This window comes from Anser brachyrhynchus (genome assembly GCF_964034855.1).
Source record: "Anser brachyrhynchus genome assembly, chromosome: W".
NCBI classification, from domain to species: Eukaryota; Metazoa; Chordata; class Aves; order Anseriformes; family Anatidae; genus Anser; species Anser brachyrhynchus.
In genome coordinates this window covers 23,942,209-23,966,096 of record NC_137704.1, presented here as the reverse complement: position 1 = coordinate 23,966,096, position 23,888 = coordinate 23,942,209, and the positions used below count along the sequence as shown (strand labels likewise).

General features: G+C 56.3%; 1 protein-coding gene across 4 annotated transcripts; it reads right to left on the bottom strand.

Moving 5' to 3' along the window:
• Positions 1-1,701: 1,701 nt before the first annotated feature.
• LOC308184774 (dnaJ homolog subfamily B member 5-like) lies at positions 1,702-22,701 on the bottom strand. Of its 4 annotated transcripts, XR_013942913.1 has the most exons (5): positions 20,193-20,403; positions 15,732-15,976; positions 8,572-9,170; positions 5,195-5,334; positions 3,636-3,771 (listed from the first exon to the last, which is right to left on the bottom strand). XR_013942913.1 is itself a non-coding variant. In XM_080572308.1 (4 exons), exons 2-4 carry the CDS (start codon positions 15,940-15,942, stop codon positions 3,538-3,540), a joined length of 1,044 nt encoding a protein of 347 aa, XP_080428434.1. In that variant the 5' UTR covers positions 15,943-15,976; positions 21,886-22,701; the 3' UTR covers positions 1,702-3,537. The 4 variants fall into 4 exon arrangements, 3 of the variants coding, with proteins under 3 accessions (XP_080428434.1, XP_080428433.1, XP_080428435.1); XM_080572308.1 differs by lacking the exons at positions 5,195-5,334; positions 20,193-20,403 and adding an exon at positions 21,886-22,701 and having other exon boundaries at positions 1,702-3,771; XM_080572307.1 differs by lacking the exon at positions 5,195-5,334 and having other exon boundaries at positions 1,702-3,771; positions 20,193-20,402.
• Positions 22,702-23,888: the final 1,187 nt, after the last annotated feature.

Genomic DNA, 23,888 nt, shown 5'->3' with positions numbered 1-23,888 from the left:
AAAAGGGGTGAGGGGAGTCTCGTTATGGCCGAAGAATGGGGCTATCCAGGAGAAAGGGGGTTTGTGGGGAGAAACACACTGAAATTGAGAGCGCTGCTTAAAAATAGCACAACCACCTGCTGGAGGCTGTGCTAGGAGGCCATGGGAGCGGAGCCCCTGGGGAGGCTGGGCAACCTCTGCTCAGGTGGTCTGTCCTAGTTCAGAGCTAACCCCTGGCACCGTGCCTCTCCTGTCCTCGCACCACCTTGCTTCAGCGTCTTGGGGAAGATGCTGCCAGCTCATGGGGCTGTGCTGCTGCTCTGCAATACATTTGCTGTCAGCCACCTGGGGAGGGGAAAAGGACTGCTCTGCAGTGGGAGCTCTGCAGGACTCACAAAAGCCTTGCCAAGCTCTGTCAGGGGGTGGATTTGGGAATGTCACCCCAAATCCCTGGGCTTTGTCTCTACTGGTGGCAGAGGGGTGGTCGTGCATGTCCCAGCTCCTGGGAGCACAAGGTCTCCCTGCCTCCTCTCCTGATTACAATTTAATTAGCACAATTAAATCCAGTAGGAGGGTTGGAACCCTTCCTCTTCTGTATCTGGGACCTGGCTCCTGAGGGGGACAGCCCCCACGGGAGCTCCAGGAGCATCTGCCTCTGCTCTGGAGCAGCATATGGAGGCTGAGGGTAGCCCCTGAGAGGGAGCTTGTTTGGGTCCCTTCTTTGCTGCCATGGGTGGCAGCTCCTTGTCCCGCCCCTATGGCACTACAGCCATGTCTGTGGTGCCCCAGCCCTACAGCTTGGCCCCACCAGGGTCCACACAACATCCTTAGGGCCGCAGCCCAGCCTGGTGTGTGCAGCATGGGGGCCAAGGTGCTGGAGCTTAGAGCCTGGGCCCGGCCCCAAAGTAGGACTAGAGGGAATGGCCTCAAGTTGTGCCAGGGGAGGTTCAGGTTGGAAATGAGGAGACATTTCTGTCAGAAAGAGCGGTCAGGCATTGGGACGGGTTGCCCAGGGAGGTGGTGGAGTCACCGTCCCTGGGGGTGTTTAAGGAAAGGTTGGACGTGGTGCTTAGGGACATGGTTTAGTCGGTGACATTGGTGGTAGGGTGATGGTTGGACCAGATGATCTCGAAGGTCTCTTCTAACCTTAATGATTCTGTGATTCTAGTGGGGCCCCTTCCTGCAGCATCCCAAATGTCTCCCTCAGCCCCTCTCTCATGCCACCAGAGGGCAGGCTACGGCCGTGCTCCTTGTGGCCCTGGTCCCTACAGCCCCACCACGGCCCTGGGCCAGCTGCAGCTGCCCTATGGGCACCCCTGCCCCATGGCAGCCCTGTCAGCATCGTCAGCCCCCGCTGGGGGGTTTCTGCCTGCCATCCGGGGCAGAAGGCCTCCAAGGCTCTCTGAGAAGAGCTGGGTCCCTGGGTAGCCCCCACCACCAAGGAGCCCCCTTCATCACCCCAGTCCCGGCCACAGCACCCCCCCTGCCTGCAGCCCCTCCTCGCCCACTCTGGCCTCCATCCCTTTGGCATCTTGGCTAGAATTGCCCCCCTGTCTGTGTCATTTGTGTTTTTGGAGCCCCAAAGGGATGCAGAGCCCTAAAACGGGGTCCCCCCAGTACTAATAGGGGGGGTGGGTCTGAGCCCTTTCCCCAGCCCCACCACCTGCACCAGGGCAACCACAGCCCCTGTGTCTCCCATCACAGTGCACACCAAGGACTTAATATTTTTTAAAATACTTTATTTTTCTCTCAATGCTGACATTACAAAAAAAAATACAAAAAAACCCCACAAAAAACCAACACTATAAAACATTCAGATCTCATTGAAACTGAGAAAAACAAAGCAGCTTGCATCTGCATGCTGACCTGTCTTCTCACTCCATCAGTGTCCACCAGGTTTCCGTACATCGAACTCCACAGGGAACGGTGGAGGGAAAAGGTGTCGTGCCCTAACCTGAATTCAAACTGGTCACAGAATTAAGCAGTGCTTTAATTTAATTTAAGAGGTCTCCTCTCCCCGTGCCCTGGCTGTGGCACAGGCCGTCCTCCTGCCGCGTATGATGCACTGTACAGCTATACAGCCCCTGCCAGCTCAGCAGGCTCCTTGCCATGAGCTAACACAGACACGCTCTGGACCCCTATTTCAAATCAGTGACTTCTCTTTATAAAAAGGATGCCGGGGGGGGGTGTTTTGGCTTTCTCGGTGCCAGTTGGGCTGGAGATGCGGAGCTGAGGTGGTGGAGGAGCCATACAGAGCCAGGTCAACTGTGCTGCATGCTCTGCAGGACCCCTCCTGGGAAAAACTGGCAAGAGGCAGAGTTGACCAAGAAAGGTAAGAAATATAAAAATTCTCCTGATGGAAATCCAGTTTTTTAAAAAATAGAGCATTTAAAAAGAAAATCACCAAGCAGATTGCCTCATGCTCCTTCCAGTTCCACCATAACACCCAGAAATACCTCCTGAATTAAATGTCCCTGTAGAAAAATATATACATATGCATTTCTCTTCCTAATAAAATCCCTAAGGTTGAGCTCAAACGCTTGTCAAAACCACAGTTCTGCCGACGCTTGGCTCTGCTTTTGCACCCAGACTTGTGCTACACACGTACTATGTTCTCACAGGCATGATGTTGGTATGGCTGAGCTTTTCCCCAAAAGTCAGGGTGAACCACTTCAGGAAACCCAAAGCGAGCAGAGCAAACCCTTACAGAGTTTACCTAGCAAGCTAAATATATGTATTAAAAAAAAAAAAAAAGCAACAATGCAAACTCAACATATCTGAACAAGAAAGCTCCCACTCTGAGCTCCCCTGTCCCTCCAACCGGCAGCAGGCATAGGGGACAGAGGGGGCAGGAGGCTGGAAGGGACTGTCCCCAAGTGCTTTGATCTCTGTTGACTGGCACAGATGATGCTCGGTGGTGGTCTTGGCACACGAGAGTGGACTGAAGTAGGACTAGGTACTGTGGTCCCTGGTTAGAAACGGTCCAGCTACAGTGGCCACCACGCACAGGAGCGGTCCCTTTGGCCATACGCGCTCAGGAGTTTCCTTGGCACCTCGGTATGGCTGGACCCCAAACAGCAGCAAGTATCAAAGAGGGGAGGAGGAGGAGAAAACTAACGGGGATGTGAGAGCCTGTGAAGTTCTATTTACACTGCGCTTAACCCCTACAAGCCCATCCTCTAGTCAGAAAGTTGGCTTGAAAAGCAGGTGACACAAAAACCACAGTGATGCACCTCCCTGGGAAAACAGCCTGTGCTGCTCGCTTGTGCAAGGCAGCAAAGCTGGACCTCTAGAAAAACAAAACCAAAAAAAAAAAAAAAAAGCTGGCAGTGAGGAGAGCTGCAAGGGCAGGAGTCTGTGCTCACCATTCCCCTGCTGCTGGAGTAGAAAATAGGCTGAGAGGGGAAGGGGTAGGAAGGAAGGAGGGGACTTTTGGGGAAGGAAAGTGTTTTTTTTTTTTTGCATTTGAAAGTGCTCTGGCACCTCTGCTCCGTGTGGGCCGGATGCTGTGGCATGTGTGTTTGGAGTATTGCTATTTGAAGAAGAGTCCCCAGGGCTCTAGGAGCACGGGAGGTGCTGCTTGAGGATCTGTCTTGTCTGGGGAGCTATTCTGTCTGGGAAGCGGATTTTGAACTCCACGATCAAGTCTCCTCGCTGGCTGGGGGCCTTGGGGAAGGGCAGCCCTTCCCCGCGCAGTCTCTTCACTGTGCCCGGCTTGATGATGTCGTTGCAGGGCAGTGGGATCACCCTCCCGTCGATGGTGGGAATGTTCACGGTGCAGCCGCACAGGGCCTGCGGGGAGAAGGAGGGAGACACTGTCAGCTGGACAGAAGCCCCACAGGAGGCAGGATCCCCACTCCCCATCCCCTGCTCCTCCCAGTGGACACCAGATGCCGCCAGCGAGCACCCTGCAGCTCGCAGCAACAGGGCAGCCCAAATTTAGCCCCTCGCTACCCAATCTGAGAGCCCGGCGGGGGGGGGGGGGGGGGGGGGGGGGGGGTGTTGCAGCTGAAAACCCAGCTGAGCTCATGGGATGCCTCTGCGGTTCATCAACTGTCACCCTTCAGAGTCCGGGGGTTATCTATAGCACAGCCTGTGCCCCCCACCCTGGCCAAAGCCTCCTGAAGGTTATGCCGGCACAGGGCACAGCACTGTGCTTTCCTGGAGGCTGGGGCCCCACGGGGCAGCTCCCCCCTGCCAGTCCCTTGTCAGGCAAAGGGTTGGGTTACTGCACTGCGCTGCTACCCCTGGCTATTTTTATACCTTGGTGGCCCAAGAAGGAAGCAAGAACGAGATGGTTCCCCAAAACTGCAGGCTTGGGGAGAGTGGCCCAGGCACGCCCTGTATCCCTGCTGCAGGGACCTCCACGTAGCCACATTCCCCCCCCATTGCAAAGCAGCCACATCCCCCCACTGCAAAGCCAGGAGATGATTTTCCAGGCTGCCATCCCCATCCTGGGGCTGGGCACTGCCTCCTGCAGAAGCTGGCAGCAGCTGCAAGCCGGCCTGCGTTAGCGAGCCACGTGATGTGGAATGCAGCAAGAAAATTCTTGTGTCCTTAAATAACTCAGACAGCTCTGCCGTACATGTGGGCAGCAGCATCTCCAGGCTTTCAGCAAGGAGAGAGGCTGCTGCTGACGGAGGACTGCAAAGCGATACTTCTGGAAGGGGAGGATTTGCTGGGGATGGTGCAGGCTGGTCCTGTCCTGCACACAAAGCACTTGTCCCCTTGGGCTGGGGCATGGGGGTCCCAGCCCTCCTGTCCCCAAAAGACACCCTGCAAGGGAAGTGGGGCAGGATGTTCTGCAGCCGCCTCCCCAGGAAAAGCCCCCCCCAGTGCCAGAGCAACAGGAGGCAGCAGCAGTAGCAACCCTTCTTTCCTGCTGACCCCTGGCTTGAGGCTGATGGCTGCTGCTTCTGCTGCAGTGCCAGGGCTTTGCACCAAAGCCAACGCAGAGCCACCCATGCTGGGCTTGGCTCTAGGGCTCAGGTGAGCTGAGAAGAGGAAAGCTGGAGCCTGCTGTCCCCTTGCACATCCCAGCTGTGCTGGGTCTCCTCCCATACAAGCTTTTTCTGGTAGCAGGAGGAGGTTCATCGCTGGCTCCATGTCAGCAGGGGGTGCATGGTTGCGGCTCTGGCAGGTTGGAGGGAAGGGAAGGTTGGAGGGAAGGGATTATCCCAGGGATGCTGGAGCCCTTCTGCTGGCTGATACCCACCAGCATGCGACATGGTGGGCTGCACAGGTATACATGCCAGGAAAACATCTCTGGCCATGCAATAGGAAGCAGAAAGGGAACAGGTAGAGCGGCTAGACCTCAGGTTTCCAGCCAACAGGACCATCCAACTGTCTTTTTGCCTGTAGCAGAAAAAAAAAAAGAGAGAAAACTGACATGCTGCCTTTGCTCTGGAGGAGGTTTTGCTGCAACCCCATGGACCTGCAGAGTGCAGGGGGTGACCACTCACACACTGTCCCCTGCTCCATCCTCACCACAACGTGGCCAGAGGGAAGCCAGGCAACTATTTCGGCTTCCAGAATGAGCTTTTAAGACCAAAGCAGTCCAGCAGAAGCGTGGCTGAGACACTTCCACCCATCCCAAGGGACAGGACTGGGAACACCAAGCAGAGAGCCCCTGCCAGGCTCGCGGCATGGGTGTTGCTCCTCAGCGCTGTGCTTGCCCTGCAAAAGCAGAGGGACGCGAGCAGAGGCAGGCGGTAAGAGCGCAGACAGGATCTCAGTGTTTCCTTCCTAGAGCCAAGAGGCAAGAATTAGAGGTGATCGCTCCTTTGCCATATGTTCCTGTTTTTAATCCTTCTTGCCCAACTTCGTTGGCATTTGAGAAACTGGTTGTTGAAGCAACACCGGTGCCCGCGAGCGAGAGCCTGTAGCAGGGCGACGCGCAGCGAGCACAGCCACGGGAGCTGCCCTGCATCCTAGAAAGAGGCTCAGTTTATCCCTGGGTATGAAATGAGTGTGGGTTTGATGGCTGAGCCATGAGTGCTGCGCTTTATCTGGGTCAGTGGCGGGTCCTGCTCTGCTGGCAGTAATGGGGGGGCCGGCAGATGCTGCCACCTGGATGCTTCGAGGAAGGTGACACCAGGTAAAGAATGCCATGAGGTGCCTCTTCCATCTCCGTGAAATCTGTCAGCGCTGCCTGAAGATCTGCCTTCCAGGAGTGCAGCTGCTGTAGCAGTGTCACGCCTCCCTCCCTTGGCCTCCCACTGTGGTGCGTGCCTGTAATTTTAGGAACGGCCACGTCCCTGCAGCCCACAAGTCTCTTGGGGAGGCCTTCTCACACCTCCTGCATCAGCAGCAGCCCTCCCAGACAAGGGACGTGGAGCCTGGTGGGACAAGGACGCAAGTGCCCGAGGTACTGGGACGTGGGGATGGGAAGACTGGCAGCCTGGCCACCAAGGTGGCATCACCCAGCACCGCTGGAGACAATATGGGTTAGAGGTTTGTGGATGCTGGGTGCTACAGGTTCCTATGGAAGAGCAGTCTGGAGAGCAGGCTCAGGTTCGAGAAGGGGCCATAAGGAAGCGGATGCTGCCTTTCCAAGCCCTCCTGTCACCCCATCCTGCTCTGGTGCCTCAAATGCTCCCTGCAGGGCTGTGGCCAGGAGCCTTGCTCCCCTTAGCTGCAGGACACTGGCCAGGGATCTCCAGCATGACCATGAGTGGGATCACAGCTCCGAACGCCTGCTGGTACCCGGCTGTGCAGCTAAGGAGACCAAAGCTCAGGCTAAAAAAGGCAGACTCGCAAGGATGAACAGTGCAAGGAAAGCACTCGAGGCTACGGCTGTAGGCTTAGGTGATGAAGAGGTTGTACTGTGATTCACTCTGCCATGTACTGAGATGGTGGCATATAGTGTCAGGGAGCTCCTGGCATCTGCTCCTGCTTCAGAGCACTTAAGCTACTTCTTCTCATGGAAGATAAAAGCAGCAAAGCACTGCTTGCCCTGCCCTGGCAAGCGGAAGGCTGGGGCTGGCAGCCAGGCCAGCAGCTCTCCGAGCATCCCCAGCACGTTCAGTTTGCAGTGAGGGAGCGCAGAGAACAGGAAGCCCAGCTCAAAGAGCAGAGGAATTTGCCTGGACCAGCAATTTCCACCGGTCTCTCTTTGTGACTGCCATGATGTGAAGCAAATGCCCTGTTTACAGGCAGCTGGACAGAGATCACAGGTGTCCTGCGGGCAGGAGGCAGCTGGGTACGGCTCGCCACAGCGCAGCCAGCGCTTCCCCTGGCCTGGCACCAGTGCATTGGGCCGGGCAAGCTGCTCAGCTTGCTGCTCACGGGGCAGCTCCACGTGTGGCGCACATCAACCTGGACCAGCATGGGCCAGACGTCAGGACAGCCATCTCGGGGGTAATTTTAACAGATATGGGAATGCACAGAAGGAAACATCTGAGATATGGCATGCAGGACTCCATAAATAATGCAGCCTCTCCCAAGTATTTCTGGAGAGGCCAGCAGAGCCAGCCCCTGCAGGAATAAACCTCTTTACTCGAATCCCCTTTGCAACACAACGGAAATTCAACTCCCAAGACTACAGTTAACTTGAGATGAGTTTGTTTCAGGAGCACCCAGCTCTGCCTGCCCCATGGGGTTGCCCTTGCCCCCACCATAGCTGGTCACAGCCCTAGCAGGGATGTGGAGCCCTTGCAAAGCTCTTCTGACTTGCTGGCACACTCAGGAGCTCACGTTTCCCTACCTCAGGTCTGGCCCATTGAGCTTATTTCTATTCAATGTATTTGAGAACATAAATCTATCTTAAAAAAAAATCAGCTCATTAAGAAGATAGACAGCGTCTACAGTCTGAAAGGAACAGCAAATGGCAGCTGCCAAAAACGTCAATGTTAAATGCAGCTGCCAGCTGGGATTTATTAAAAGGTAGTTAGACAGCAGCAGCAGCAAACGGCACATCTTGTTCTTGGGTAAGCTCCCCTTTCTCTCCCACCTTCGCACGGTTTGCTGCTCTGGTGCAGCGAGTCTCACCATGACCTCCAGGACTGACAGCCTGGATGCGCTGGGTTTTGTTCACAGCCTGAAGATTTTGCCCTTTGTTCAGGGAAGCCAGAACCAAAGAAAGCAGCCATTCGGGGCTAAAGCAGTGCTCAGCAAGGTCAAGGTATCACCTTTCTCTGCGTGACCCTGCTCTCATGTGGGGTGGTGCCTGTCACCATCCAGGACAGAAACATGAACAAGCAGGGACCAGACCTGTGTCAGCAAACTTGGGGTTTCCGTTGCTCCTACAGTGCACCTGGGCTCTCCTCCACATGTGAATACCCTATGCTACAATAGAAGGGCAAGACATATGGGGAAGGGAGAAAATGGGTAAATACCACCTGTATTCGCTCAGGCAGCCTGGTGTGCTCAGTCAGGACTGTAGTACCTGTGTCCTACCTGCAGCATAGAGGCTGAATGGCTCTCCAAAACTGAGCACGAGCTGGTCTCTGCGGCTCCTCTCTGCAGAGGACTTTGCTCATGTCTCTCACGCCCTACCTGGTCCTTCCTTTTCAGCACAGGATGAGGACTGAGTCCTGTCCTGGACACAACCCAGCGCCCCTTCTCACCCAGGGCATTTCCACTGATACCCACCTCTTTAAGACTGATGTTTGCGGTGTAGACCACGTTCGTCCCATCCCTCTTGAAGTGTGAGTGAGGCTTGTCCTTGAGGATGAAGATGATGTCAGCAGGGATGTTGTCCAGCGTGGCGTCCCCTTCTTTGGGGAATGTGATTTTGGTTCCCTCCTTCCAACCCCGTTTGATGACAATGTTTAGGATCTTATCCTCAGTCCGCATGGTCCGGCCATCGGTGTTGAGCCTTCTGCGGGTGATCTTCATTCTCTTGGTGGAGCCATGGTAGATCTCTTCCAGGGACACCTTCAGCTCGTGGATGATGGGTGGGTCTTGGACCTTCCTCTGTGTGTGCAGGGACTCCTGGTGCCGCCGGTGAACCCCGTTAATGCCGTTGAAGCCAAACCGGCCGAAGGCACTGAAAGGATCATCATTGTCATCGATATCCATGTCTTCCTGGTCAAAGCCATTGAACACCCAGGAGCGGCTGCTAGTGAAGAAGATATCAAAAGGGTTGGAGCCTCTGAAGAAAGATGCGAAGGTGGCATGGGGGTCACCGTGGAAGGTGTAGTGGAAAGTGTTCCCTGAGCCACCTGAAGAGCCACCTCCAGTCTTGAGACCTAGAAGAGAAGGGGGAAGATGAGACATTAACACTCCTTGCCAGAAGAAAGCTGCTGGCTCTGCACAGTGGTACCGTGCTGGGACCCACAGCACCCTTGCTTTCCACGCAGCAGCACGGGCTCTGCTGGCTCCAGGCAGCCCTTCCAGCAGCTCCCAGAGGTGCTGGTCACCCACCTGTGAGCCAAGAAGGCACCACCTCAACCCACAGCACACAGCCCTGCCTGTACGCCCAGCAAGCTCCAGCTCAAAAGCTGTTCAGGTTTTGTTTGGTTACCTCCTCTCAAGCCATGGCCTTTTCATCTAATGCATCTCCTAACGCATCCCTGCGATGGGATGGTGCGTGGCAGAGAAAGCCACCAGTAGCTGGGGCTGGAAGGCAAGCGCAAGAACTGGAGCAGGTCCTTCTGCAGGCTTTTGCTGCTGCAGATGCCTGCTGATGAGGACTCACACCTGTTCAGAGAAGCCCTGTGCATTACAGGAGAGCGAGCATCCCGCCAGACTTTTATCAGCCACTCCAAGCTGCATGTGCAGCTGATCTGCCACGGTCAACGCACTGGGTCTGTGGTATCCAGTTGTGCTGCACAAAACCCACTTTGGGTGAGTTATCTGTTCTACCAGCCAGGGTTCTAGCAGCCCAATTCACAAACCAACAGAAGAGTTTGAGGCTTGCACCTTCCAACAGCCATTCCCAGGCAGAACTGCCCTGCCAGGTGCTGGGCAAAACCTCACACCACTGCGAGCCCTGCAAAGTCCCAAGCAGCTGAGGCATGCCCCAGGTAGCCCCCCAGAAGAGGTCACACCTGTAGAACACCCTCAGTGACCAAAAAGGGCTATTTCTGATGGGCTGTCCCTTGTGCCACCATCCTCCCTGCTGGCAGCAGGAAATACGAGGGAGACAAACAGAGTGGACAAATGTGGGGGTCTGTTCTGATGTTCTCAGCCTCCTCATGTGGTCCATGGCTCTCATCCCTTGCCCCCTGCCCTGCTGCACGAACGTCTGTACCCTTGCAGAGCCTGTGCTGCATGTGGGGACTGGGCTGTAGGGCAGGAGGAGCAAATCCCATGAGCCCACCCCAGTGCATGGGACCCCAAAGACCCTCAAAACACTGACCCCAACCCCCCCCCCCCCCCCAGGCCACGTATTCCAGAAAACCAAGCATTTGCTGGAAAATGAAAGGTTTCCCATTGCAGGAATGCTGGACTGGTGTGGAAGTCACTGCTTGGGGTGGGACAGGTGGCAGTCCCTGTCCTGCCATGGGTCCGGACACCTCATCAGCACATCCAGCACCCTCTCTCCTCTATTAAACTTTTCCACATCATTCACATTTCACAGCACCCTGACTTTCTGCACAAACTCTCTGGACACCACTGGCTCTGCCACTGTGTCTGGCTGCTCGCGCAGCCGGAATTATGGAGAAACCTGGGCAGGGGAAGGTGGCCTCCCTTGGCCCGAGGGATGGAGCACGCTCTGCACAAGAGGATGGCTCACAAAAGGAAGAGGCCAGGTGCATGATTATGGGCCAGCAGGGAAAGAGCTACTTACTGGGGAGCTCCAGGATATCTCAAGAGTGGCTACAAGTCACAAGGAAATCCAGGCCCTGCTCTTGCTTGGGGGGCAAAAGCCCAGAGACTCCCAAAAGCATGGAGTGGAAGGGGAGAGGACTGAGGCTAAGGCAACCAGCACTGCTTGCCAAGAGCATCAAAGGGGTTTGGTGTTGCTGGTGCGTGAGCCCCATGGGGCAAGCGCTGCAATTTCTCCAGACAACCCCATGCCCCTTAAGAAGGGCCAAACCTCCTGTTTTTCCTGTTTTGGGTAATTCAACCCAAACTCTGGCCCTGTCTGTGGCCCCGGAACCAGGGATAGAGAGGCAAGGCCTGCTTCAAGCCCAGCCTCCCCGTCCCGCTGCAACGAGGGGGCTACTCCTCTGCAGTTATTTTTTCCTTACTACTTAACTCACTCTTATTTTAGCTGTCGTCATCCCTGGAGAGCCCCCGTCCCCAACAGGCTGCAGCCAGGAGGTTTCACCTTTATGCAGTTGCCTTAATCCCATGATGCCAGTCAGAGGCCAATGCAAAGGCAGGGTCCGATTTCGGCAGTGCCTCCAAGGAAATGCTAGCTTCTCACTTGAGATAGCCGCTTCTAATTTTAAACAGCAGCAAATCACTGTGGCTCGGTGCGTCCCTCGTGGCGGTGACATAAATAACGGGTTAAGGAACTCGTATAGGCAGAGCATGCGCTGCCAGGCAGAGATTTTTCCAAAGCTTCACCCAGCTCTGTAGTTTTGCTCAGATAAACCGGGAGGACACGGAAAGCCCACCTGATTAACACGTGGCTCAGAGGCTGGTGCCAACACAGAAATTTTGTTTTTTTTGACCATGGGGCGCTTTACTCGGCACCCGGCCTGATAGCTGCAGACGGGTCCCTATCTCTAAGGGGAAAAGGGATCCTAGCCCAGGAGCTGGCAGGGCTCGTTGAGAGGGCTTTAAACTAGGAAAGAAGGGGGACAGGGATGAAATAAGGCTTGTTGGAGCTGTGCCAGGGGGAACAATGGCAAGGCTGGGGAAGAAGGCGATGGCCCAGCTGAAGTGCATCTACACTAATGCACGCAGCATGGGCAACAAACAGGAGGAGCTGGAGGCCATCGTGCAGCAGGCAGGCTACGACTTGGTTGCCATCACTGAAACGTGGTGGGACTGCTCCCATGACTGGAGTGCTGCAATGTCTGGCTATAGGCTCTTCAGAAGGGACAGGCAGCACAGAAGGGGTGGTGGTGTGGCTCTCTACATTAGAGAGTGTTTAGATGTTGTGGAACTTGAGGCTGGGACTGATAAGGTTGAGTCTCTGTGGGTTAGGATCAGAGGGAAGGCCAACAAGGCAAGCGTCCTGGTCGGGGTCTGTTATAGACCACCGAACCAGGATGAGGAGACGGATGAGGAGTTCTACAGGCAGCTGGCAGAAGTTGCGAAATCATCAGCGCTCGTTCTCATGGGGGACTTCAACTTCCCAGACATATCCTGGAAGCACAACACAGCCCAGAGGAAGCAGTCTAGGAGGTTTCTGGCGAGCGTGGAAGATGATAGCTTCCTGACGCAGCTGGTTAGAGAGCCTACCAGGGGAGGTGCCCCGCTAGACCTTCTGTTCACAAACAGTGACGGACTGGTGGGAGATGTGGTGGTCGGGAGCTGTCTTGGGCAGAGTGACCATGAAATGGTAGAGTTCTCTATTCTTGGCGAGGCCAGGAAGGGGACCAGTAAAACCGGTGTCTTGGACTTCCGGAGGGCTGACTTTGAGCTGTTCAGGACACTGGTTGGCAGGGTCCCTTGGGAGGTGGCTCTGAAGGGCAGAGGAGTCCAGGAAGGCTGGGCGCTCTTCAAGAAGGAAATCTTAATGGCTCAGGAGCGATCTGTCCCCACGTGCCCAAAGACGAGCCGGCGCGGAAGAAGACCGGCCTGGCTGAACAGAGTTGTGGCTCGAGCTTAGGAGAAAAAAGAGGGTTTATGACCTTTGGAGAAGAGGGTCGGCCACTCAGGAGGACTATAAGGATGTTGTAAGGCTGTGCAGGGACAAAATTAGAAAGGCCAAAGCTCATCTGGAGCTCAATCTGGCTACTGCCGTTAAAGATAACAAAAAATGTTTTTACAAATACATCAACACAAAAAGGAGGACTAAGGAGAATCTCCATCCTTTACTGGATGCGAGGCGAAACTTAGTTACAAGGGATGAGGAAAAGGCTGAGGTGCTTAATGCCTTCTTTGCCTCAGTCTTTAGTGGCAAAACCGGTTGTTCTCTGGATACCCAGTGCCCTGAGCTGGTGGAAGGGGATGGGGAGCAGGATGTGGCCTTCGCTATCCACGAGGAAATGGTTGGTGACCTGCTACAGCACTTGGATGTACGCAAGTCGATGGGGCCGGATGGGATCCACCCGAGGGTACTGAGAGAACTGGCGGAGGAGCTGGCCGAGCCGCTTTCCATCATTTATCAGCAGTCCTGGCTATCGGGGAGGTCCCAGTCGACTGGCGGATAGCAAATGTGACGCCCATCTACAAGAAGGGCCGGAGGGTAGACCCGGGGAACTATAGGCCTGTCAGTTTGACCTCAGTGCCAGGGAAGCTCATGGAGCAGATTGTCTTGAATGTCATCACGTGGCACTTGCAGGGCAACCAGGCGATCAGGCCCAGTCAGCATGGGTTTATGAAAGGTACGTCCTGCTTGACGAACCTGATCTCCTTCTATGACCAAGTGACACGCTTAGTGGATGAGGGAAAGGCTGTGGATGTGGTCTACCTTGACCTCAGTAAGGCTTTTGATGCCGTTTCCCACAGCATTCTCCTCAAGAAACTGGCTGCTCGGGGCTTGGACTGGCGTACGCTTCGTTGGGTTAAAAACTGGCTGGATGGCCGGGCCCAAAGAGTTGTGGTGAATGGAGCCAAATCCAGTTGGAGGCCGGTTACTAGTGGAGTCCCCCAGGGCTCAGTGCTGGGGCCGGTCCTCTTTAATATCTTTATCGATGACCTGGATGAGGGGATCGAGTGCACCCTCAGTAAGTTTGCAGATGACACCAAGTTAGGTGCGTGTGTCGATCTGCTTGAGGGCAGGAAGGCTCTGCAGGAGGATCTGGATAGGCTGGACCGATGGGCTGAGGCCAACTGTATGAAGTTCAACAAGGCCAAGTGCCGGGTCCTGCACCTGGGGCGTAACAACCCCAAGCAGAGCTACAGGCTGGGAGATGAGTGTTTGGAAAGCTGCCTGGCAGAGAAGGACCTGGGAGTACTGGTTGATAGTCGGCTGAATATGAGCCAGCAGTGTGCTCAGGTGGCCAAGAAGGCCAACAGCATCCTGGCTTGTATCAGAAGCAGTGTGGCCAGCAGGTCTAGGGAGGTGATTGTCCCCCTGTACTCGGCTCTGGTGAGGCCACACCTTGAGTACTGTGTTCACTTTTGGGCCCCTCGCTACAGGAAGGACATGGAGGTGCTCGAGAGAGTCCAGAGAAGGGCGACCAAGCTGGTGAGGGGTCTGGAGAACAAGTCTTAAGAGGAGCAGCTGAGGGAGCTGGGATTGTTCAGCCTGGAGAAGAGGAGGCTCAGGGGCGACCTCATCGCTCTCTATAGGTACCTTAAAGGAGGCTGTAGCGAGGTGGGGGTTGGTCTATTCTCCCACATGCCTGGTGACAGGACGAGGGGGAATGGGCTAAAGCTGTGCCAGGGGAGGTTTAGGTTGGATGTTAGGAAGAACTTCTTTACCGAAAGGGTTGTTAGGCGTTGCAATGGGCTGCCCAGGGAAGTGGTTGAGTCACCATCCCTGGAGGTCTTTAAGAGACGTTTAGATGTTGAGCTTAGTGATATGGTTTAGTGGAGGACTTGTTAGTGTTAGGTCAGAGGTTGGACTGGGTGATCTTGGAGGTCTCTTCCAGCCTAGACAATTCTGTGATTCTGTGAGGGAGTTCCCCCAGGTCTGTCTGAGTTTTCACACCCAGAAGCCTGACTGCTGACAGCACTTGGCACCTCTGGACACCTCTTCCAAGAGCTCCTCAGTTTTTCCTATAAGTTTCTGATATTTCTTGTTCCCCAGCACCTTTCAGGAGCAGGTATAACTTCATCAGGCAGGGGCAAGACTCTGTACCCCCCTAAGACCTCTTTGCCTCTGAATGGCAGAGAGCCCTCCCTGTGCCTGCCAGGAGCAGGACGGAGCTGATAAAAGGGATCTCCAACCACTGCGTATTCCTGCCGGTGTCCGCAAAGAGGATGCACCCGCTTGCTGGGCACACAGGAGGGGCTGCATCTTCCACTGAGCAGCCTGTCCATAGCCGACCTGCTGCTCTTTTAAGCACCCAAGTCCCTGGCTGATTAATGCAGATGCTATTCAGTGCTCTCCTCACCTTAAGCAAATGGGGTTGCAGTCTTCCATATTCGACTAATAAGGCTGTGTGTGGTGGAGCTGCTCTCCTCCTCCATGCCAACCGGGAGACAACAGCAGCCACTTAGTTTCAAAACAAAAACCTATTACTTAAATTGGGAAAAGCTTTGAATCATGTAGGTCAGCCTGTACCAGGGAGAAAAGTGGGACTAGTGCTCTAACCAGCACACTACCGGGGATCCTGCGGGGGGACATCCAGGAAAAAGGGACATTACTGGGCTGGGAAATTTAGGCCAAGTAAAGGGTTGCTAAAGCATTATCGCAGCGTGCAGGCACAGCCCAGGAGGTGAGCTCCTTTTCACTTCCATCACCTCAGCACTTGCCCTTTGGAGGCAGCACTGTGGAGCTCTCAAGTGCCATCTCCCCAGCTGGGAAGAGAAGCAAAAGTGGCTCCACTGCGGCGCAGCTGGCAGAGAAATGGGTTGGGACATTATTTCTGGCAGCGAGGCAAAGCAGGGTCAGTGGAGTGTTTGCTCTCCCCACTTTTGCTCCTAGTAACCTTGATTCGGAAGCAGGCATGAGCCCTGGGGGTGCAAAAACACCCCCTCACCCCATATGAACCTCCTTGGACCCAAACAGCCAGCCACAAGGATGCCTCTGTGCCCCGGCCAGCCCTGCCTTTGAGCAGGAGCACGGGTCCCCTTACCTTCCTCCCCGTACTGGTCATACACGGCTCGCTTCTTGGGGTCGCTCAGGACATCATAAGCCTCTGCGATCTCCTTGAACTTCTCCTCGGCGTTGGGGTCTTTATTCTTATCAGGGTGGTACTTCAGGGCCATTTTCCGGTAGGCTTTCTTGATTTCATCCTCGTTGGCTCCAGACTGGATGCCCAAAATCTTGTAATATTCTTTCCCCATGACGGCGACGCTGCCTGGTGACGAGTACTTATTCCTGAAAGCAGAAAGACAGCTGGCTGCAAGGCGAGCATGGCACTCAGGCAGCCGGAGATTGGAGCGGCACACACTTATCGCCGAGCCGCCTCTCCCCGCATCGCACCGGCCAGCAGCACCACAGCCGGCTCAAGTCCACGTTTTCCTCCAAGGGACCCAAGCCAAGCGTGAGGATGCGGAGCGGCAGTGGGGGGACGCGCTAGCGCGGCAGGACCCGCATATCCCTGGGCTCTGCCTTTGCCTCCCTGAGCTCCAGGGTATGGAGAGTCATCCTGGACGGGGACCACCAAGGCATTGCGCAGGGTTATTATAGGGGCAAGGCCGACATCAGGCGAGGCCGCTTGGAGGCGTGACGGTCTAAATTCAGCTGTCCCGTCCCCCCCACAACCTCCTGCTGGCCACCTCCTGGGGCTTTGCCAGCTCAGGGCAAGGAGAGGAGAGACTCGAGGGGCTGGGGGAGCGGCGGTGCAGACGGGGAACCAGCAGGGACTGTGCCACTGCACTCACCTCAAAGCAACTTCAAACATTTTGTTCCTGAAAGCAATTGGCATTCAGCTGGAGATAAGTGCTTCCGATTACAGTGTCAGAGCTGTAATTTGTATTTAGCAGAGAGAGGATGAAGCCGTTAGACAGAAACATCTTGTGATGGTGGGAGGTTTTCTTTTTTTTTTGGGGGGGGGAACACTTTCTAGTCTGACTTGCACTCCCTTAGAGTCTTCAACTAAATGTTGCAGTAAGCCAGAAATATTAAGAGGTGGTAAAATGTCATCGCAGCCTGACACGATGCAGTGAGGTCAGCACAGGCAACCGGCTCTGTGCATTCACTTTCCCCATCATGTGGGAGGCTTAGGACAGAGCCATGCCTATACTAAGGCATTGAAAACCCAGTGGCCGAAACCCAAAGGGAAAAGGGTGGGCAATTAATTCACTCCACAGGCATGCTGCTGGAGCAGCAAACCCAGCAGAGTCATGGAAGTTCGGAGAGCAGCTCGAGGAGGCATGAGACCAACTGCTCGGGGCAAAAGCTGAGCAAGACTTATGCTCCTTAAAACACACTTCCCACTGCTCCTTACCCTTCAGTTTTCCAACTGTGAGCTCCTGTCCCTGCTGAGCCCAACCTGCTCTGTCCCACCTGGCCGAGCACAGCTCAGTGCTTGCTCCTTGCCATGCTCTTCTCCAGACCTTACCCCCAGCTGACCCTCTGATCTTCAGTGCTCTCTGCTAAGCCTTTGTGCTTACATCCTACTCCCCTCTCCAGCCCTGTTTTTTTTTCTTTTTTTTTCCTGAGCTTGCTCCAAACCCACCCTTTCTCCAGACAGCCCTGAATTGCCCTGGACAAACCAACTTGGGCAGCTCCAGCCCTTTGAGCCCCTCCAGCAGATGGGTTTCTGCATCAGACCCTTTCCTTCACAGTCATACCAGGTGTTCCCCCTGTCCATAACCAGATGCTCCTGGTGGAGGTCTTGGAGGGACCCCTTGCTCCCAACCACCAGCTTTACCCTTTCTGCCCCAGCCCCTGAGCGGTCACTTGGAGGTCTGGAGGAAGGGGCCAGGCACTGCTGGAACCATCCGCCCCATGGGCTTTAGGGGCAGAAGCAAGAGGCAGTGCTGCCACGCTATTGTTAGAAGCACAGGAAGGCCTCTGGGGGCATAAAGAGCATCCTACAGCATCTCCAGCTCCCAGCTTCTAAATGCCAGCACATTTCTGTACCAACACAGCCTCCAACAGGAGCCCTCCAGCTTCTGTGCAAAGAGCAGCCGTCTTTGCCAAGCCCACACAGCCATTACAAGATGCTCTACCCCGTGCCCACCACTGTCTGCATCTGCTCTGATGAATCCCAGCAGGAGCTCATAACAGGGGAAGGGGGGATGCAGCAGGTCCCCAGCCGGCACCAGAGGTGGCCTGAAATGTCTTTTTACGCCACACTGTAAAAACAAGCCATTTCCACAGCCTCCCACTGGAAGGCAATGTGAGGGAACCAGCTTCGCTTGGAGCAGCACAGCCAAGGTCGGCTACTCTGTGTGTGCTGACAGGTGGCAGGCAACCTGCTGGGCACCACGGCACAGACCAGCCCAGGACCTGGCCTCCTCATGGACAACAGCCCTTTTTTACACAATCCCAGGGAAAAAAAAAAAAAAAGCATCCTCCAACAAGGTCAAACAAGACAGCACTGAATTCAACCCCTTTTCACACCCCGATCACACCACAGACCAAAGCACGGAGGTCGCAAACGGATTTCATCCCAAACTGGTGCTACCAGAGACCCCCCCGAAACCCTGAAGCAATTCCTATAAAAGTATCCAAACTGTCACTCTCCCCCCCACACCCACCCAAGGTCTCCGGTCTTTACCCTCGAGAGGTCTTTGAGGGAGTGCGGGGGATGCCTGCTGGGGGATGCTCATGCCATGGCACTGCGGGCTGGACCAGCTGTGTCCCGTTCCTGCCCCGGGACCCAAAATCTCACAGTCCCATGTCTCCCAGCCCTGTCACCTGGCGCTGCTGTCCCCATGCCCTGGTGGGTGACCCGTCGGGTTAAGCAACGCTCCAGAGGCGACGCTCACATGTGCGGTGGTAAAACACAACTGTCCCTGTGCAGCCTCCCTCCCATCTCCCCGAGATCAGCTGCACCTCACCACAGATCCTCTCCCCCCTGCCGCTCAAGCATCCTGCTCTGCCTTCCCATTTAATCCACTCGGGAGCAGGGGAAAGGTGCTGCTGAGCAGGGGGCTTCAAGATGGGTAAGTGGTGTTGGCACCTGCATTCGCTTCCCCAAACACCTTAGGAAAAAGGGTCCGCGTTCAGAAAAACCGCAGGTGCCCAGCTGCGGAGCAAGGTGCGGGCATCTCCCAGCTGGTGGCTGCGATGCCAATAGCCCAGTCCCCATTCTCCCCATAAAAAATAATAAATAATTAAAAAAAACCAACACAAACATTTGTTCCAGCCCCGCACATGATATCAGACCATGCAACTTCTGGATCGGCGAGCTGGCTGAATAGCAATCACTTGACATAGCCCCTCTGCTCTGCAGTCATGTAAGGGAACAAACCCATGTGGCCAGCAGCCCCACTAAAATTTTCCACCCCACACCGTACGGTCGCAGCAGGGTGATGAGCCAGGCACCTCGGGCCATTAATTATTCCTCGGCCGTGAGAACACAAGCACGAGACACGGGGAGGGACCCACTTACCGAAACTTTACAAAGACATTCAGAGTCCAAATGGTCATCTTTAAAGGCTCTACTTTTATTTTAAACATTGTGTCAGCTCCTCAGCCTGGCAGGGACAGAGGCAGCGGCTCCGACCTCAGCCCCAGCTGAGGGGACGTGGGTGCCAGTGAGCTGTCCTTTGGGGGCTTTGGGCTCCCTCCCTGCCGGCGCAGCAGCCCATCCACGAAGTCGCTTGACAGGCAGCGACTTTCCTCTAGGTGGTTTCTTGCTGCTTTCCTGAGCTAAGAGGCACCAGGTAGGTGCACAGACCCGTGTGGCACACTCAGATTCCTGGCTCCCAAATTAAAGCATTTATTTCCACGGCTGGATCAGGCATCCTCCCCACTCCCCAGACTGCTGCTGCAGTGGGGCACCCACCCTCAGTCCCCTGTTACCTTAACAGCCCCAACGCAGCTGCCCCCCAACCCCACAGAAGCAGCAAGAACAAGGGACCCGGTGTCCCTGGCAATTAATCGCTCACTCCCGGTGTCGGTCACGGCGGGGCCACATAGCACATGAGAGGGAGAAAAGTAGGACAGCGCTGATGCACCATGAGGCAGAAAAAAGTAACACAGCCTGCTTTGCACCGGCCCTCTGGGGGTCCCCGTGCATGTCTCCCCCTTCCCTGGGTGCTGGCACTGCTCCCTGTGCTGGAGCAGGAGGGGTCCGGCAGCCGCAGTCCTGCCATTGCAGCTCTGACCTCCCCTCCCAGTTCTCCTAGCGGCACAAAACCTACTTCTGGAGAAGTCACCTTTATGCCAATGATGCCTCCCGCCGTGGGGCACCCCAGGGTGTGCCAAGGGAATTCAAAGCCACATGTCCCCCAGTCCCCCAGCTCAACCACCAGCTCTGGCACAGAGAAACTTCAGGGCTGAGCATCCTCTGTCTGCATGCACGGCGCGGAGCATCCCGCCCGAAAAATGACCCTTGGGGAGAAAACCCCAAGGGATGCGGGGTCTGCAAACAGAGGTGCCAAGGGGGTGCCATGTTGGAGCCGTGCTGGGTGCGTACCTCTCCGTGCGGCTCCAGAAGAGCAGGATGGCCGGCATAGCAGCGCCAGGGCGGGCAAACCCCAAGTTTTGCTCAGGCAGCTCGAGGGGAACGTGGCGCGTCGGGGCAGACAGTGCCACCCGTGCCGGCTGGCGGCCGCAGGGAAGCAGCCAGCGATGTCATGAGTACACAGAATGAATCATCCCATCCCCGGGCCCCCACGCGCACCACTCGCCTCCCCCTTCTCCACTGCCAGCCCCCCCCCCAACCCCTCCCCACTCGGGTGCCGGCACCTGTGTGGGGACAGGGTTAACCAGCCCTTGGCTGCCGAGCACCCGCAGAAACCCCACCGCCAACCCCACCACCGGGGGCTGCGTGGGGATGGGGTTAGACTTCCATACCCCCCCGGAGTAGGGTCCCCCACTTTTAGCCCCATTGGGATGCGTGAGATTGCATGGGGATGGGGTAAGCCCCCCTCACTGAGCCCCCATTTCCAGCCTTACTGGGGCACCATCACCTGCATGGGAATGGGGTTAAGTCCCTTTTCTCCCCCCCCCTACATATAGTCCCCCACTTCTAGCCCCACTGGAGTGCTGGCACCTGCGTGGGGATGGGGTTAAGCTCCCCCCAAGCAGTGTCCCCCATTTTCAGCCCCACTGGGGTATCTGTAACTTGCATGGGGACGAGGCTGAGCCCCCTCACTGCCTCCCCACCTCCAGCCCCCCTGGGGCACCATCCCCTATGTGAAAATAGGGTTAACCCCCCTGGCTCCCCCCCACGCAGGGTCCCCGATTCCTAGTCCCATAGGGGTGTATGCACTTGCACAGGGATGGGGTTAAGCCCCTTTGCTGCTTCCTCGTGTGGGGTCCCCACCTCCAGCCCCACTGGGTGCTGTGACCCACATGGGGATGGGGTCTAGCCCCCTCCCCGCACAGTGACCCGCTTACAGCACTGGCGGGAAGCTGTCACCTGCAGACCGTGGTCCCCAAACCCCCCATGGGGTGCTGTGACCCATGTGGGGATCATGTCCCCCCCAAGCCCCCTATGGGGTGCTGTCACCTGCGTGGGGATCATGTCCCCCAAACTCCACACGGGGTGCTGTGACCCCTGTGAGGACCTGGTCCCCCAAACCCCCATGTGGTGCTGTCACCCTCATAGGACCAGGAGTGTGGGGGGATTTAACCCCTTCCTGCCCAGCCGGTTGTCACTTCATTGGGGACAAGGGTTAACCGTTTCCTTGCCGCCCCGCTCTGACACTACATGGGGGGTTAACCCTTTCCTCACCACCCTGTCCGGCCCCACGGGGGGGTGGGGGTCACACGGGTGGGATTGGGGGGTGTCACACGGGGTAGAGTTAACCCCTTCCTCGCCGTTCAGGTTAACAGTTCGTATTAACCCTTGCCTCGCCGCCCTCTCCAGCCACCGGGGGTTAACCCTTTCCCTCCCGCCCACCTGGCCGCGATGCGATGCAAAATGGGGGGGGGGCTGACCCTTTCCCCCCTCCAAACGGGGGACATCCCGCGACCCCGGTGAACGACCCCCCCCCACGGGGCTGTCACTCCCCCGCCCCCCCTGCGGGGCGTGGGAGCAGAAAGGGAGGGAGGGTGTGCTGCTGCCGACCCCCCCCCCCCCCGTCCCCGCGGGGTCCCGGCGGTGCGGATGCGGGATCCCGGCCCCCCGTCCCACGGGTCGCGGCCCCCCCCCCAACACTCACCGCTCCCGCCGGCGCCGCGCACGCACTACCCCCCCGCCCCCCCCGCCCTCGTGACGTCAGGGGAGTCCCGCCTGCGCTCCCCCGGCGGAGAGGTAGGGGGCGATGGGGAGGGGGGGAGCGCCCGCCCCGCCGCGCCCCCCCGTTGGGCCGGGCCGATGCCCGTCGAGGCGAGACGCCGCGCTCATTGGTTCTCCCCCGGGGAGCAGGAGGGGCGTGGAGGGAGGGTGGAGGCGGAGCGCCCCGCCTTCCATCTGCCGCCGCTCATTGGGCGGTTCAAGCCGGCACCGCCCTGTCGGAGCGCTGTCATTGGGTGGAGGGCTTGGGGCGAGGCCCCGTCCCTCGTCGCCGGGCCCGGGTGGCTTTTTATAGCGGTAGGGCGCGGTGGGATCCCCTTGGGAAGCTTCTGGAAGGCGTGACGTCAGCGGGGCGCTGCACGGCGCCCCTCTTCCCTCAGCGGGCGGCAGCCGTGTTGGCGCCGGTGGGGCTTCGTTGGGGCTGGGGAGTGGCTGGGGCACAGGGTATCTCTGTGTCCCCCTTCTCGGCTGCTGAACGCCTGTGTGTGGGGACCAAGAGGTGGCTGCTGCTCATCTCATAGAATCGTTAGGGTTGGAAAAGACTTCCAAAATCACCTGGTCCAACCATCACAACAATACTAATGTCACCCACCAAACCATGTCCCTAAGTACCACGTCCAACCTTTCCTTGAACACCTCCTGTGGGGCTTGTGGCATTTTCTGACTGTTCTCCTTGAGTTCTGTCTGCTCCGTGCAGGGAAAAGCACACATGTGTTTTGGGAAGCTGGAGTGGCTGTGGCTTCTTCCCATTTGGCCCAAGAGCAGTGCTTGGTTCATGTCCAGTAGCAGAGCACTGCCCGCCTCCAAGGGTGATGAACCCAATTTTGATCTACAAAGCCTCAGATGCTAAAGTTGAGAGCTGATGTGAGACACTGAGGCTGTTAGCATGGCATCTGTCATGGTTAAAGTGCTGTGCTTTTGCACCTTAACTGAGGAAGTATTTAAATGGACATTCCAGAATAATTTTTGGGGTGGCAACCAGCCCTTCCCCTGGGGGTTCATCACAGCATTGGTCTCTCTGTTCCTGTCCTAGGGCTGGGGTCTCCAGCATGCTCTGCTGTCTCCTGGCAGGATGCCGGTGGCTGCCCAGGTTCCTTTCCTCCCATGAGGTGTTTGTGGAGCATCTCTGAACTGGAAGAGTCAGTGTTTTCATTGTGCTCTCTGCACAGTGTCTGAGTCATCATGATATTAAACCAGCACTTACTGTTATCTGTTATCTGTCTATCTTGCTATTTGTTCTGCTATCTGTGTACCCAGAGGGATTGCTGCTCTTGCTACAAAGGGCTCATGTGGCTCATCCAGTGCACTGTCAATGTCCTGGGCTTGCAAACTCTTTCTGTTCCCTTTCCCAGCCTTTTATCAGCAAAGGCATTGGAGGCCCTGGGGCAGAGCTGGCACTGACCATATCTGTGTCCGCGAATGACTGGCTTGGAGTGCAGCTGCGTGGGCTGAAACAAGGGCTGCAAGAGCAAGTGCTTTGGCTCAGGAGCCTGCAGTGTGGGGGCTGGATGCAGCCTGTAGGCCACCAAAAACTAGGCAAGGGAAGGGTCAGCAGAGCCCCTGCTTCCCTCCCTGGGTGCTGCGCCCGACAGTGTCTGTCTTAAGCAAAACTGCTCTTCCTCTACAGCCTATCTGCCAGCACATCCGGCACCCTTTTAAAGAAACGCTAGAAAAGCGCAGGGAAGGGTGACAGGAATAATTAAAGGTATGAAGCAGTTTCCATACAAGGAACAATTACATAAACTAGCTCTCTTCCGTCTGGGGGAAGAGATGACTGAGGGAGGGATGACAGAGAATAATAAAATCATGTGTGGCTGGGGGAAGGTGAGCAGGGAATGGCTGCTTAAGCTTTCTTCCCTTAAAGGGCTTGCGGGCATCACGTGCTGAAATAGGCAGTGGCACCTCAGGGCATGAACATGCTTCTTGGTG